General features: G+C 46.1%; 1 protein-coding gene across 3 annotated transcripts; it reads right to left on the reverse strand.

Annotated features, from left to right (window-relative positions):
- Nucleotides 1-1,944: 1,944 nt before the first annotated feature.
- Nucleotides 1,945-13,152, reverse strand: Slc66a3 (solute carrier family 66 member 3). Of its 3 annotated transcripts, XM_021202453.1 has the most exons (7): nt 12,855-13,152; nt 10,594-10,676; nt 10,447-10,516; nt 8,431-8,488; nt 6,431-6,551; nt 5,333-5,374; nt 1,945-3,169 (listed from the first exon to the last, which is right to left on the reverse strand). In XM_021202453.1, exons 1-7 carry the CDS (start codon nt 12,995-12,997, stop codon nt 3,078-3,080), a joined length of 609 nt encoding a protein of 202 aa, XP_021058112.1. In that variant the 5' UTR covers nt 12,998-13,152; the 3' UTR covers nt 1,945-3,077. The 3 variants fall into 3 exon arrangements, with proteins under 3 accessions (XP_021058112.1, XP_029396372.1, XP_021058115.1); XM_029540512.1 differs by lacking the exon at nt 6,431-6,551 and having other exon boundaries at nt 3,137-3,169; nt 12,855-13,087; XM_021202456.2 differs by lacking the exons at nt 1,945-3,169; nt 5,333-5,374 and adding an exon at nt 5,969-6,317 and having other exon boundaries at nt 12,855-13,087.
- Nucleotides 13,153-16,672: the final 3,520 nt, after the last annotated feature.

Genomic DNA, 16,672 nt, shown 5'->3' on the forward strand with positions numbered 1-16,672 from the left:
TCTCTCTCTCTCTCTCTCTCTCTCTCTCTCTCTCTCTCTCTCTCTCTTTCTTTCTTTTTCTTTTTCTTTTAGGCCTCCAATCCTTCAAGATAAATGTGTGCCAGCACAAATACTGCTTCCTTTGTTTGGTACCCAGAGCTGTCAATTCTTGGCATTTGGGGCCTAAAAGACAGGGGCTGCTGAGTCCCCTTGGTTGGATGCTATTCTTATGCTTTGTGGAACTAGAAAAGACAGACAAAAGAAAAACTTAAGTGCCAGTATTCCTGTTGAAAATTAATGTAGAATTAATTTTTAAGCATCTCAAAGCAAGATTTAAAAAACAAAATAAAACTGTGATCCCAAGAGAAGGCTGCTGTTTGTGGCCAGCCTTTGAGAGGCCAAGGCCCTAGAGGGGCTCTCCTCAGTTCCTGTGTAGATCTAGTGAGACATGCTCGAGGCTGCCAAACGAACTGAAGATGTCATACTGCTGCTGTCAATCTGCTAGGATTCCCAAGGTGAAGGAAGAGAAACCCAGACACTAACCAACCTTGTAGAGATGCTTTAGGCAGCACGGTGAAGCCCCCATAAAGCAAGTAGCCTCCGAGCTCCTCAGGCCCTGACTGCTACTGACTCTCTTTTTCTGTCTGAAGATGACTTCAGCTTCCCTGGCTCGTGGTGGTGCCACAGCCAATCTTAAAGCACTTTGACAAGCACTGTGTGACAGTGCTGAGTGTAGTTCCCTGGGACCTCACCTTTGTTCCCTTCCCTGTGGTGACTTTTGTTTGCAACTGTAATAAGTTATAAACTGCATGATTTAGAGAGTCATCTTGGATCAGTCCCTTCCCCCAACAACAACAAAAAAAATCATCCCCTCTTGATTTATTTTTTATTTTGTTGCATCTTTGTAGTAATGTAATTGTATTTTTATGCCTGCTTTTTGTTTAAAAAATAAATAAACTAAGATGTAAGCATCTTTTCCTGTGAAATAGTTGTGGAATGCTGCAGCTTCTTCACCTGTCTTCTTAAAGGATGCTAATAGTAGATGAGGTGATGTCATCATAGTGAAATCACTTCTGCCTTACATCCTGGAGAGTTTAGTTCTAGAGTCCGCCTCCGATTCACTTGGGGCATGCAGGCTTAAACATCTGATTCCAGGTGGGAAGGGTAGAGGGCACAGAGTGTCTTTCTGTCTGAAAATAGTATGATGGACACTTCCTAGAAGGTGCCTTACTGGGAATCTATGGCTGCCTTTTGTTCTGGGGTTGGGTGTTCTGTAAACTGGAGACTGTCTACTTGTTGGTTTGAAATACAATGATAGTGCATATGAGATAGCTGTAGTAACTTGGATGTTCCTTCCAATAGTGGGGAAATGGCCAGTGGTGGGGATGCATGCTGGTAAAATACACTGAAGAGATGAGGGCAGAAAGATGAGTCTGAGGCCAGCTTGGGTAACTAAAGGGGAAGGTTTGGGGGATTGGTTGGTTGGTTTTTTTGTTTTTATTTAAAAGAATTGCTTTAAGTAGTGATAGAAGTCCTGATTGAATATATCTAAAACACTTGTAGTAAGGACTACAGTTTATATTAAATCAATTCACAAGTTAATGGTCTGTTTGTCATTATATGTGAGGAAAGATGAACTTGTTGAAATAACCATAGAATGATTTATGTTTAGATATAGTATTTCTCTTCTCTGGGTCCAAGGCAATTGACCTAAACAAGATTAGCTGGCTTGCTAATGAGTTATACCTACCTAACTGAAAATTCATGACAATTTAAGAATTCAGTGGAGTTGGCTGTGGTGGCGCACGCCTTTAATCCCAGCACTTGGGAGGCAGAGGCAGGCGGATCTCTGAGTTCGAGGCTAGCCTGGTCTACAAAGTGGGTTCCAAGACAGCCAGGGCTATGCAGAGAAACCCTGTCTCGAAAAACCAAAAAAAAAAAGAAGAAGAAGAAGAAGAATTCAGTGGAGTTCAACAAATTAAAGTCTATGAAATATAGAAAACTAAACAATTTACTTTCTTGCAGTATACCAGAATAATGACATTCACTTAGAAGAAGAAATTGAGCTTTCAAAGGCTGGATTTATAAAACATCAGAGGAAGTACTGCAGACAACAAAGTTTAGGATATGCTTAGGATATTCTTACTTTAGTGTGAATAAAATACCTAAGAATTGGCTAGGACTTAGCAATACTTTTTACTGTATGTATACCTTCCAGTAACTAAAACTTATACAAAAGTTCCAACAGTGGTAATTGTGAGAATAGCCTTTTAAAAAGTGGTGGGATTGTGCATAAATGGAGAGACAGTTGAGATTTCCTCATCTAAACAGATGGGGCTCTGTTTAGTAAGGCACACTGTGTTGGACGACTGCTTAGTATATGAACCCAGTCACATCTCTGCATACTTTGATAGCCCTGCTCGGCTTGAGAGGATGTTATACTGCATTATGTTTATGGAAGAGTTAAACTGCCCAGGTGTGAACAGTTCCACTTGTGACTGAGCAGACCCCACTCATTGTGGAAAGACTACTTAATATTCTGAAAGCCACAGTGTAGCTGTAGCTGGCTCTTCGGGGAACTTAATCATGACTTTAAGGGTGAAGATGGCCTCTTGGGCAGGTTCCATCATTTTGAGTTGTCACGGTCAGGTGTGGTCCACTCTTGTCCAGCACTCCCAGTGCTCAGAAGGCTGATGGAGGATCACAGGTTGGAGGATAGCTTGGACTGTGTATCGAGACTTTATCTCATGGGGAAGGGAAGGACAAGAAACCACACACAACCCAGTCTAAGCCCTTCCACAACCTAGGGGGCTGGGGGAAGGAAGTTGGCATTTTAAACAAGTGTCTCTTTCCGTCTCTCCTTGTCTTCCTTCTCTGAGTTTGCTGTGTAGCCCAGGCTACCTCAGACTCCCAAGTGCTGCGATTATAGGTTTGCACTTCCATATTCAGCTAAATGGCTTTTTCAAGTTTAACAAACCTGCTTTGAAGTTTCTGAAATGGTTGACTAGTAAAAGATTTTAAATGTAGCAATGAAAAGAAATGGTGCATCATCTGATCCAGTCGTTTGAAGTCCACTTTGTGTAGGAAGAATACATCCATCATTCAGCTTTGGTGACAGACTTCCGGTAGTGAAGTACCGTTGCTGTTACCCATATATTTAAAGCCAACATGACCGCAAAACGTATAAGAACTGAAATAAATTAAAAGAAAGTTCCAACATTAAAAAAACTGGACATTATACTGCTTCAATTAGAAGCCTGTGTAAAGTTTCACCCTGACTCCAGACAAAACAATGAGATTGTGGGAGCATTGGTTCCAGACAGTCTAGGAAAAGGACTTTCCTGTAGAAATGCCCGCCTGGGCACTCAGCCATGCATCCTGAGGGTTTCATTGAAGTAATACAGCTCTGGCTAAGGAGTGCAACTAAGACCCCTTTGCTTACCTCTTGAGGACACGTCTGTCTCAAAGTGTAGCATTCTATGAAGACCTTTCTAGTAAAGTGGTGGGCCCTGCTTATGGCTCCGTGAGGGAGGCTGAGGGCGGAGGACGGCCTGAGGCCTGGGTGAAAAGCCAACCTGGGCAGCACAGCAGACGTCATCTCGTGAGAAATGAGCCCAGTGTAAGTACATGATGTATCACTTAAAAATGTGAGTGAGAGGGCTGGAGAGATGGCTCAGAGGTTAAGAGCACCGACTGCTCTTCCGAAGGTCCTGAGTTCAAATCCCAGCAACCACATGGTGGCTCACAACCATCCATAATGGGATCTGACGTCCTCTTCTGGTGCATCTGAAGACAGCTACAGTGTACTTAGATATAATAATAAATCTTTTTTTTTTAAAAAATGTGAGAGACCATGAGAACAGTGGCCTAAATTGTCCTTTAAGACATGAAGGCTATGTTTGTTTTATAACAGGTCTCACTCAAATTCTGTAGCTGAGGATAGCTTTAAACTCCTCATTCTCCTGTGTCTGCATCCCAAATGCTGGGATTACAATTTTAGACATGTTGATGATTGAAGCCAGAACTCCCTACATATAAGGCAAGCCATTTTACCAAATGAGCTACATACGTATGGCATAGTAGCACTGTGTGTGTGTGTGTAGGGGTGAGTGGGTGGTGGTGTCCTTATGTAGCCTTGGCTGTCTTGGAACTTTTTATGTAACCAGGTATACCCTGAATTCACAGAAATAAGCCTGCCTCTATGTCCCCAGTGATAGGACTACAGGTATGCACCACCACTCCCAGCTGGCCACACTTTTTAAAAGCTAATCACTCAGGAACATTGGTAACAGATAAGACAGCCTACAGTGGGAGCATTCTTTCTCTTTTAAATACAGACTTTATATGTGCAGGTTCTTTGCTGTACAATTATGTCCTTTCCCTCCTGTGAACTCAAGTCCCACAGGACAAGACCTGTCTCCTTTTCTATCCTATCACTAAAGTCAGAGCTAACAAAAGTATGGGACTTCACTTTTCTAAAGCTTGCTTTCTCAATGAAAGGTCTGGTGCTGAGGACATTTGCCACTTACTGGATAGGTTTCTGTTTTGTCACTTTCCAAAGATGTTGGGGTCAAGAGTTGAGAACAGCTTAAGGAATTAACCAGTCTCTTTCAGTTAGCCAAAGTATTTTCTTAGCTTTGTTGCATGTGTGTGCTTAGTGCCCTAAAACACAGTTGGAGGTGTCTTTCTGCTCAAAGGCATGTCTTACTTGTCTCTTTGGCTCCTGCCAGCCTCACTTCCCCCCCAGCTTTCCTTGCTCCCTGTGTCCTGAACTACTGGGTATGGCCAGCCCTGGCCATATTGGGTGTTACCCCTCTGATCAAATCCTTATTTAGCTTTTAAGACCTTGCCCCTCTGCAGATTCTGCTCTCAGCTCCCTCCCAGCACACTGGGCTCCTTCAGCTACCCGACCCGCTGGTCTCTCTCTGGTGTCTCTCATTTTTGTTTTGGAAATGGTTTCTCCTAGGCTGTCCTGGCTCTGTGGCCTCAGCTGCTTAAGTGTATGGAACTACAAGTGCATGCTCCCACACCCATGCTTATACTGAAAACCCATTTCACAGCCTAATTCAGCAGTTAATTGTGGTACTCCTGTCCAATTTCCTTGTTGAAGTAGAAACTTCAGGATGAGAGTTGACTCCCCTGGATATGTCCCTCCCCAAGGACTGCAAGGAGTAGATAGATGCTTAATAGAGACAGCCACCACTGTGGAAGACTAAATGTATGTTATTCTGTCTTTTGAATCTGTAGCCCAATTCAGTCAAATGGATCTGTTAAGCCTTATGATGGATTCCATGTGGAGAACCAAGTTTCGCCAAAAAAATACAAATAGGAAGTCAGAGGATTTTTTACTTACTTGTCAAGTCATTGGTGGTCATTAAAGTTGTTATTATTCTTGCTGTAAAAGAAAATTCATAGCAATAAATAACTTGGTTCCCACACATTTTGATATTTCTATTTAGCTCACGCCTTTCCATTTTACTATAATGATATATACTAACATCTTGAATGGCATTGATGGGCCCCTTATTAATACTGTATTGTATAACCATCTAATGATAAGCCATGCACCCTGACCCAGTCATGTAGAAGCTGCTCACAAAAGCAGAAGTGATTTGTAACAGTAGCTCAGCACTCCCAGGGAGGGTTCCAATCTCTCCATATGCCCACCCTAAGAAAAGAAAAAAAAACAAAACAAAAACAAAAACCTTAAAATGCCTCATTTGCATATTGAGCTTCCGGCATGTTAGCTGAAGAAATGATTCCACTGATTTAAAAATGTGTGTATGTGTGTGTGTACGCATGAGGCTGGAGGGATGGCTCAGCAGTTAAAAGCACTGACTGCTTTTCCAGAGGACCTGGGTTCAATTCCAGCACCCATGTGGGGGTATATAACCCTAGTCTCAGAGGCTCTGACCCCCTCTTCCAGCCTGTGAGGGTACCAGCTATGCATTTGGTGCATATACATAAATTTAGGCAAAACACCAATATACATTAAAATTTTTAAATGTTTTAAAAACCATATGTTTTGAGACATGGCCTCGATGTACCACTGTCTGGCTTTGAACTCCCAGAGACCCAGCTGCCTCTGCTTCCTGAGTACTGTGACTAAGGTACCATGCTTGGCAAAAATTCTTTTAAGCATTTAATAAAACTCCACCTCATTTTTCATAGGTGAGAAAACTAAGGCTTGGAGAAAACAAGCTCTTCCTGCCTATCCAGTGTTTTGTGGGGTTTGTTGTTGTGTAGTTCCTTTCTCCATTAACAGCCCTCTTTAGTGAACAGGACCCTGGGGTAACAGGGTAACACCCCCTTGTACACAAAAGTACCCTTAGCAGGTTCTGTTGAATAGATAATTACAAAAATTAGTATGAAAAAGACCTCAGACAATCAGTTAATACCAGGAAGATCCTGATATTGATGAAACCCAGTCCCTAGAAAGTGGTTATCTTACTTGCACAGGTGTAGGCAGAAAGGCCCCAGGTCAGTGCGCTCACAGCTCCCGAATCTTGTGCCTTCCACAAATACTGGAGCTGGGCAAACTTACTGGCTGCACTAATGACTGTACATAAGTTCTATTGGGATAAAATAAGAGAGTCAGGAACCTAAAAAGATAAATGACTACATACAGTGCTTTGCTTATTTTTTATTTATTTAAAAAAAATTTTTTTTAATGTTTTATTCTCTGGAGAGGAGACACAACTCATGGGAACCATTTTCCTCCCACCACGTGATCCTGGGGATTGAACTCAGGTTGTAAGGCTTGGCAGCAAGCACCTTTAACCACGGAGTCATCAGCCCAGATACAGTGCTTTCTAAGCCAGATTTTCAAGTCTTGCCATCCCCAACTTGCTAAGATTTGAAACCTCAATTTGGTGAAGAATGGCTCTCAGCTGCCTCTGTGGTAGGGGTGAATTGGCCAGAGATAGTGGAAGAATCCCAGATCTGGCTGCAGACTCGCCTGTCCCCTACTCTCCCATCCTGGGATGGCATTTAACTGACCAACTTCCAAACTAACGCCAAAAGCCTTGTGTCTTATTTCCCATCCTGAGTGCCTGTCTCCTGTGACCTCTCAGAAAAGAAAGCCTTGCAAATCGACTATCAACCCATCAGCCCCCATCTCCACAGCAGCTTTTAGGGCCAGACAGGCCAGAGGGAGGCCACTGTAGTCACCCAGGCTGAGCAGGGTGGCATGAGCAACATTCAAGAATTTAGGGGAATGAGGAGGCAGAACATAGAAGAACCACAGAAAGTGATGTGTTTGGAAACCAGGCAAGAGAACCAAGTGAGTAGTAGAGATCCTGATCTATAGGTTTGAGGATGGCGCATGCAAAATGGGGTGGGACTGGCTTTCCAGGGCCCTTGTCAGGCTCTGGAGGACAGTGCCTGCTCTGCTTCCTGTTGAGACAGTAGCACCTGTGTGGCTGGCCTCCATAGGTCCTTGAGGGTGGAGATGGAGCTATACAGGGAAGAACCATGGAGCAAGGAGTGCCAGAGTGTTTGGGGGCAGAGGAGAGGGCAGTGCCATTGCCAGACTGGAACAGACAAAAGTGACAGTGGGAGCAGTGGCTTGAAGAAAGGCTGACTCCAACCAGGGAAGCCTGTGGGGAAAACAACTCTTGAGAAATTGGGGTGCTGAATAAAGCAAAAGAAGAGGGCCAGGCTACATCAGTGTGGTAGGTAGGAGCCAAAGAGACACAAAGCAGGTTACAATGTGGCCATTTCTGAATGGACAAGCTGCTCTTGAGTGTTTACTTGTCATGACACAGCCAACTTTGAGATCAAGGGGTAATGTGGGACTGGGCCATAAGAGGATCCTGGTAGTGCCAACACAGGCTCAAGGACTACTGCAAATGACCGTGTGCATCCCCGTATCAGCATCATTCGTGAATTGCATCATTAGAAAGGTTGTACCGTAAGCACCCCATTTACTTACTTGCCAAGGTCACCTGATAATGGCATTAATGAAACCAGGCTGGTTGGAGGGGCCACAGCAAAACTTGAGGGAAATTGTGACCATTTTATTGAGAGCAATCAGACTTTTTATACCTTTATCAGAAACAATATATTGTAATTGCCAGAATCAGTAGTTGTAGTTGCCAGGATATAATGACATTTGCAAACTATATAGGAAAAACAAGATTGATGAGATTAATGTTCAAGACCAATTGTCCTCTCAAGTTTCCATGCTTCCTTGACGACTAAGGGAACATACAGAGAATCAAATCCGCTTGAATGTTTTGCTGCCTGAGGGAGTGCATTGGTCTCAGGAACTAGAATGCATATTGTGCCCCTGAAGCCATGGACTTTAACCTGAAAACCCTATGCTGCATGCCTCTGAAGGCTGCTAGGCCAAGCCAACTCCGTGGTTCCCTACAGAGAACCACTGCTCTGAAGAGATGTGGGGCAGAGAGAAGATATCTGCTTTTTCAGTCTGTTGGTGGCACCACTCACCATGGCCAAGTCGATGATCCATTTCTGCAGGCTGAGGATGAACCAAGAGGACACAAATCTGGTCAGATGCTAAGGGACCCAGCAGTGAGTCACTGGTAGGCTCGCCCACCCCTCCCATCTTGTCCTGCACAGACCAAGCCAGAGCACAGAGGATGACACAGAAGGCAAGGCAGAATTGGGGGGGGGGGGCTGTTCTGCTTGACAATGTGTAGTTTGGGAAAGATGCAAGGTGTTGCACATGAACATCTGCTCTGAGTTAAAAGAATGGAAGAAAATTATGGAAGAAAACGCACAGACCTGTGCTCACACACTGTAATCTGGGACTGGGAATATTCGCAGGGCTATAACTTTCAGCTGGTTTTTCTTTCCTTTTAATAAATCATTTTTGTTTTATGCAAGTGGCGTTTTGCCTACATGTGTGTCTGTGTGAGAGTTAGCTCCCCTGGAAGTGGAGTTACAAACAGTTGTGAGCTGCCATGTGAGTGCTGGAAAGTGAACCTGGGTCATTTGGAAGAGCAGCTAGTGCTCTTAACTACAGAGCCATCTCTCCAGCCGTCCCTGGCTGCTGGTATTCTGACCATGGGAAGACATCTCTAAGGCATTGTCAAGAGTAAGCACTTAGAAAAAAGGTCCAGCCTTGCAAAGGAGAGGTGTTCTGCAAAACAGGAGTGCTGTATGTGAGCTTTTTTCTGAATCCTCACCCCTTTCCCACTAACTCTGTTGTAAAAGCACACTAGTTAGGGTGCGTAGTGGTAGATAAGGAGGAACCACTTCCCATCTGGCCTGTGCAGGAAGCTCAGTGACTTCATGAAACAAAGGGACCCAACCAGAGCAAAAGGATGAAGCTATGAGGGTTTCGGGCCCATGGTCTGAGTAGCAGTGACTGGGAAGAACAAGTCACTCCCCACTACTTTGCCTTGGGTTTCCTTCCTTGCCTCGTCCACCTCTCACATGCTGTCAGCATACAGAAGAAAGGCAAAGGTGGCTGAAAACAATGGTCACATTAAGTAGGTGAAGAGATTATACTAAAGACAGCAATGGCCAGCATCCAGCTGTGCTCAATTTACTAAAGCATAATCTAAGCAAAGTGCAGTGGTGTAAGCCTGTAATCCTAGCATTTAGGAAAGATGTGGAGTTCAAGGTCATCCTCAGCTACAGGGGGAGATGAAGGCAACACTCCCTTGGAAATGACCTCAGAACAGAAGTGGACCACAGCTATGCTCTCCCTCTTTGTATGGAGGGAGGGGAATCTTAGCCAGGGGTCTAATAGAATCTTGACAGCTTCTGGTCAAGACTTGCCTAATCCCTTGGCCTTGTCACTGTTAACGGGTGTGCGGCCGTATCATGGAGGCAGCAGGATTAACTGACTGCCACTATCATGCAAACACTTTCTTGGCCTTTTTTTAAAAGAGTATGGAATTCAAGAAAAAATGAACTAAATCTGACATGAAATCTCACCTTTTACATAGAAGATTCCACTGAGTGGCACAGTCCGATGGCTGGCCATTCTGTACTGTAAGCCTCCAAACCAACACAGCCACCCACCCACATGACAAGGCTCAGCCTCTAAATTACAGTTTTGCATAGGTGTGTGATTAGTGAAACCCATCTGGCCAGTGCTTACCCACTGAGAGGCACCTGCCAGGTGCGTCCTGCATGGGACTTGGTGCCAGGCACACATGGTATTAATCCCCTGGGGACATGCTCTCAGAAGGAAGTAGTCCCAAGATAAGCACAGATGGAGCGTGTTACTCTTAGCAGGGTAACTGCACATTTCTCATGTTCAACAGGGACACAGCAAATCTATACCTCACTGGGTCTTGGAGGGCAGTGGAGCATCCTGTTATGGGGATACCTCTGGCAGCAACTGTACTAGCCTAAGGTATATTTCAAGACTAGAATTTGTTATTCTTTCTCCATGCTGAGAACAGAATCCAGAACCTCTTGTATGCCACAACTGAGCCTCCTTCCTTAGCCCCTCCATCTCTATCTCCAGCTCATATGCAGAAAGGATACACGGCCATGTAGGGTAAGGCTTGCTTCACGTTCCCATTGAAATGAAAGATGAAGAGCAGGAGGACAATGTCTGAAACAAGAGGCTCTGTGAGATGGGCAGGGCAGCAGGTGGGAAGACTGGGGTCTAGAAGGCTGGGGACCAGTTACCTTGTACGATGAGAATGGGGTATTCCAGGTAGGTGAGCAGTGGGTTCCCATAGTAATGCTGATAACGAAGGAAGACCAGGAACCTGCAGACAGATGCATATATTCACAGCCCACCCTGTGCCTGACCTCAGACTCCAGACACTGGCACATTTACCCAATACTAGCCTATGTGGTCTTCATCATATTTGTGATTGACCTAAGGATAGACCTTCAGGAATATTGCCAGAGCCCCATATGTTGTATCCAATAGTCCTTGAGGGTCAACCTTCAGGGTTACCTACATTGCCTTCCACATCATAGCCATCACTTGAGGAAACTAAGGTCCAAAAGACAAGGCCATATGAGGACACAAGGGTAAGAGTCTCACCATGAGATGTTGCTCTAGTTCTGGTTGTTATGCTTTTAAGGTGACCCCTGTGCCCTGGGGATGGTTAGTAAGTACTTCTCTCTTTTTAAGGTTTCTCTAAAGCAATCGTCAGCCAGGCATGGAGTCTCTGGTGTCATTAAAGTAGGCTCTGGCCAAGATCCAATTCCCTCAAGTCATGATTTTAGAGTTTGAGCTCTCAGATTGAAATCAAAGGAGGGCCTGTGCCCCCAAGGCATCACCCCTGGTGTACTCGAGCTGGTTTGACAGTGGTGTCCTTTAGTGTCTTCCTGATGCTTCAGAGACCATCTGTCTGGTGAGGGGCAGGCAAATAGGCAAGCAAGGCCCAGAAGAGAAGCAGAATTGTAGTGTCCACCCTAGTCAGGGAGGGAGAAGGAGGGGGAAGGGGGCTAAAGAAGGGAGGGAGGAGTCAGAATGTAGACCAACAGGATCCAGCTAGATTGCCCCTCCTATTCCTATTGTTTCTGCCTCTGGATTAAAACAACTTTACCAATAAAGCTGCTTGAGGATTAAAGAAGGAATGCCTGTAGGGCCCCAGAAGGACCTTCAGAAAGTTCTCAGGAACTAGGAGCCATTGTAGTTAACTGCTGGCGGAAGTAGGGATAAATAACTAGTAGATTTCAATGGTGGAGCATATTCGAGCCTTCTGGCCAAAGAACTGGTCTTAACCCTGCTAAGCCTGCCTACTGCCTCGAAGGAAGAAAGGGAGGCTATTGGGAGTTCCAGAAAGGGCCTGCTATCTACACCACGATAGACTGCAAGACCCTTCCAGATCCCGGGGAACTTTCCATGGCCAGAGCTGTTTTCTACTGGGGTCAGCTGTTGGATTTGAGACCATCTCTGGTTGAGTTTACGAATTTAAAGCCAGGCAGCAAAGGGGTAGCTACAAGCAGAATAGGAGACGTTGGGTTGGCACTCGGTAGGCATCCCTGAGCTTTCTATTCAGTCCTGCACCCCGAAGCCTCAGCTTCAGATGCCCATGAAGAACTTAGCAAACCAGAGGTCAAATAGCTCTCCTGACTTCACACCCGCATTCTCTGCCACAACCAGGCTGTCACTTTTGCATCCTCCAGTCTGTCTTGACAGTCTTTTCCCTTCTCTGAAATGCACATACTCTGCAGCCTACGGGCCAGAGACCCTTCAGAGCCCCGCTTACCATCAAGTGTCCCTGGAAAGGTACACCTAGAAGCACCGCACCCCCTCCCCAACTCTATAGATGGGCGCGCCCCACCGATTGGACACAGGACCAGTGGGTGACCGTGTGCGGCTGGTGTCAAATCGAGAGGGCTCAGCCTGGTGCAAGAGCACAGGACTTAGGGACGTGTTCTCCGTTTGTTTTTCCCAACCAAAGTTTTTGACCCTTACTCTACTACATAGCCAAGGCTACTGAGAACTTGGCTCCTGCAGAAGTAACAGCACATTCCTACCTGTTGTACCCCAGCCCAATTTTCAAACGTGGACTCAAGTTCCCCCTCTTTCTCCCCACATGGAATCATCAAATCTTGTAACTCAACTAGCCTAACACCTGGTTTACAGGCCTGAGACACAAGGCAAGAAAAAATGTAGTTGGTGCTGGGTGAGGTTAGGGATGGTAAGAAACTTAAGGTGCAAATGCTTTTGCCCGCGGCCAGAAGGTTGTGTGTGTGTGTGTGTGCGCGTGCGTGCGTGCGTGCGTGCGTGTGTGTGTGTGTGTGTGTGTGTGAGTGACTTCGCTGAATCTATAAAATGGGCATGCTCAGGCAAATCGTGGAATTTGGGAAGAAGCAGAGGAGGTGGGTGGGAGCGCCCGGGTAAGCACCTCCTAGCCCCGAGCCCCCCCGAGTTAACCCTTGGTTTCCTGGACTCCCAGTTGCTCGCAAGCCTCCCGGGACCTTACCCCGCCAGCTCCAAAAGTAAACTAGGGAGGCTGATGCCCCGCGCGCTACGCGCCGCCAACTGCGCGTAGATCTGCGGCAGCTTGAGTGCGGCGCACACGCCCAGCGTGCTCCAGTTGCAGAACCATAGCAGCCCGGCCTCCATTCTACAATCTCGGGCGTGCCGGGCCAGGGGGTTTCGGGATCTTATAGGTGAGAACCGTAGGCTCAAAGTCCAGAGTCCTTCCGCTTTCCCGCCGGCCGGGTCCCGCCCTGACCACGCCCCGAGCTGCTGTGCAGCGAGTGCGCTCCGCCCCGAGTCTGCTCCACTCTAGATGCTTCCTACCCCTTTAGTCTGTTCCGCTCCCGTGCGCCCCGCCCCGAGTCTGGTCGGCTCCGAGCGCACTCCACCCCAGTCTGCTCCGCTCCTAGCACACCCAGCCCGGAGTCGGCTTGGCTCGGGATGCTCCCTGCCCGGTGTCTGCTATGCTCTGGGTGCGCACTGCCCGGGGTCTGCTCCGCTCCCGGTTCTTCCAGACACCAGGGCGGTGGTTCTGCCCTGCCCTGTCAAGCACTGCCAACTGCTGATTCACTTTCCGGGTTCCACCCAAGGGTGCCCCTCCTTGCAGACTGGAAACGCCCGAACAGACTAGCCTCCTAGTCTGGAGGGGGGTTGGGTGGGCCCAGGGCCTACCCCCACCCCCAGGACATTCTGTTGAGATTTTCCACTCTTTACAAGTTATCTTTTTTCTTTAGAAATTAAAACTTTTAAAGCCCTTAGTCCAACCTCGTCAGCATCCTTCCAGTCTTACAAGCCTGGAAAAGCCTGAGGACTTGGCGAGTCCTCTGAAACCCAGCCCACTTTACTAGCCTTCTGCTTGTGGGGAGGCTAATCTCAGTGAGTTTTGCCCAGAGGCTCATTTTCCTGTTTTCTCATGCAAACGCAGACTGGCCTTGAACTCAGTGTGTGTGTGTGTGTGTGTGTGTGTGTGTGTGTGTGTGTGTGTGTGTGTGTGTGTAGCCTAAGCCAGCCTTCAACCTCGGATCCTCTTGGTTCTGCTTTCCAAGTGCTAAGATTTCAAGTGTGTGCCACTTGTTTGAGACAGGATCCCGCGACCCATGTTGGCTTTTTTCCACCGTCTTTTGGCAAATGCTGGGATTACAAGCTTGTTCCATCGTACCCACTGAGAGCCCACTCTTTCCAACCTCCCCTCCTCTTTTTATTTTTATTAGGTTTTGTTGTTGTTGGCATATGTGCGAGTCTGTGAGTGAGTGCTTGTGTAAACCAATGGACAACCTCAAGTGTCATTCCTCCAGGACTGTCTACACCCCCCAAACACACAACTTTCCCTTTTTAAGGTGGATTCTGGGGATCTAATTCAGGTCCTCGAAAGAGTTAATAGATGACTATTGATAAGGGGATGTTGTGGTGCTGTTTCCCCTTGGTTGGATCTCATAGGAGGGCAACTGCAAATCACTGGCTGGAGAGCTCAGGGCCCATTTGCATGCCCTTGGAAGGTGAGTGTAGTGGGAGTGTTATGAGGTCCCTCTCCTGTAGTGTTTATAAACTGTAAACAGTAGCTTGGGGGGGGGGGCTGACAACCCGACTGCAGTCAGTGATGCAGTTTTCTTTCGTGAGTCATCACCCATGCTGGGTGGTGCGGTGCCTGTATCACTTATAGTCCAGCTAACAATCCCACTGAACTCATTGTTGACCAAAGCTGCACATGGATGGGATTGATTCTTTGGGCTGCTGGAGCCCTACCTGGGGAGAGCTGGCACCTCTGTATATCTCCGCAGGAGAAACAACACAACGGGGAGGAAGCCTGGACACCCTTTAGGCACAAGACTGCAACAGGGGGGTGGTCTTCCCTACCTCTGGAGATCACTAGGTTATGAGGCAGAACATTAATCCTGTGCCCTAAACCAGCACACCTGCCTTCCTGCCTTCAGTCCTCATCAAGTGTGCACACACACGCTTGAGCCCATAGTTTAGCTATGTTGCTCATCAGTAGACAGTTCTGCACCTAAGAAAAGCAGACAAGAATGGAGATCCCAGCCAGCCAGCTCTGCTGAGTTACTCCATATTGTGTAAGCAAGCAGCTTTGCCCTGGGTGACTCCATTTTACAAAGCAGCAGTTGTTCCATTTTGAGGGTAAATGCTAACATAAAAGGACTTCACATCCCATGTAGGCAAACAATCCCCTAAATCTGTAGGCTAGCCAATAGCTGACAGTTCCATCCACGTATGGCTTACCTGACTGTATTTATGTTGCACATAAGCTACTGGCCAGTGTGCTGTGTCCAGCACCGATCCTGGGAGCAAAGGTGTTTGTACCCAGGACTTCTTTTTTTTTTTTAAGATTTATTTTATTTTATTTTTAATATTTATTTATTTATTATATGTAAGCACACTGTAGCTGTCTTCAGACACTCCAGAAGAGGGAGTCAGATTTCGTTACGGATGGTTGTGAGCCACCATGTGGTTGCTGGGATTTGAACTTGGGATCTTTAGGAAGAGCAGGGCTCTTAACCGCTGAGCCATCTCACCAGCCATCTCACCAGCCCCCTTAAAGATTTATTTATTTATTATATGTAAGTACACTGTAGCTGACTTCAGACACTCCAGAAGAAGGCATCGGATCTTGTTACGGATGGTTGTGAGCCACCATATGGTTGCTGGGCTTTGAACTCCGGACCTTTGGAAGAGCAGTCAGTGCTCTTACCCGCTGAGCCATCTCACCAGCCCCCGTACCCAGGACTTCTTACGCTCCTTCCACTCACAACCCTTTTCAATTGAGAAAGTTCTATACGACCCCGGATGTAGAACCATGAACAGCGAGTGATGGGGCGTGGCTTGCAGAGCAGCCTGCACACCTTTCCTGTATCTTTTTCATCTCTGTCTCTTGCTGAAGGATGCTCCTCCGGATGCTTTTGTTCCGTTATTTCCCCAGTGGCTTCTCCCCACACTTCCCTCACCACACTGGCTGCTTATCTGCCATGTGGCTACTTACTAAACAAAGTTCGTGGTGTCTCTTTTCCAAGATTTATAGTTTGCCCGCCCTGTTTTTCTCAAGCTCAAATTAAAAAAAAAAAAAATCCTTGAACTTAAAAAAAAAATGTGTATAAATAGAACACTTGCAGATAACAAATTAAATACTTTTTAAAAAAAAAAAATAATTCTTTGGTTTACACTTAAGTTTACAAGTTATTAACAATAAAAGCTGGTATGCATACTGAAATGGTGGTGTCATTTTTGCATAATAAATTAAATCTTGGCCGAGTATATGATAGGACAGAAAATAGTACTTTTCCGACATTTTTCAGAGTTGACTGATATTTTTATTTTATTTTTAAGTTTTTAAAAATCTACTTTTATTTTATGTATGTGGTTGCTTTCCTGCATATAAGTCTGTGCACCTCATACATACCTGGTGCCCACAGAGGCCAGAAGACAACACTGGACTCACTGGAACTGGAGTTACAATCATGAGCCACTCTGTAGGTGCCAAGAAGGAGACCCTAGTCCTCTGGAAGACCTACCAGGGCTCTTCACCCCTGAGCCATCTCTCCAGTCCCTGACATTTTGATTTTATAATTCTCAATACACAGAATTCCCTTTTATATAAATAAGTAATATAAAATGACACAGCACATTTAAGAACATTTAAAATTTGTTGGGAGCTTTTCTAATTGCAACCCAAATTCATTTTTAAAAAATGAAACTTGAGGGCTGGTGAGATGGTCCAAAGGTCCTGAGTTCAAATCCCAGCAACCACATGGTGGCTCATAACCATCTGTAACAAGATCTGACGCCCTCTTCTGGAGTGTCTGAAGACAG

The sequence above is a fragment of the Mus pahari genome, chromosome 7, assembly GCF_900095145.1.
Source record: "Mus pahari chromosome 7, PAHARI_EIJ_v1.1, whole genome shotgun sequence".
Classification (NCBI taxonomy): domain Eukaryota; kingdom Metazoa; phylum Chordata; class Mammalia; order Rodentia; family Muridae; genus Mus; species Mus pahari.

Coding starts and splice junctions, on each gene's coding strand:
- Slc66a3 (XM_021202453.1), bottom strand. CDS start 12,997: ATGGAGGCCGGGCTGCTATGGTTCTGCAACTGGAGCACGCTGGGCGTG. Junction 8,489..10,446: donor GCCTTACCCTACATGGCCGT/GTATCCTTTCTG, acceptor GCATCTGACCAG/ATTTGTGTCCTCTTGGTTCA. Junction 3,170..5,332: donor GACCACCAATGACTTGACAA/GTAAGTAAAAAA, acceptor AATTTATTTCAG/TTCTTATACGTTTTGCGGTC.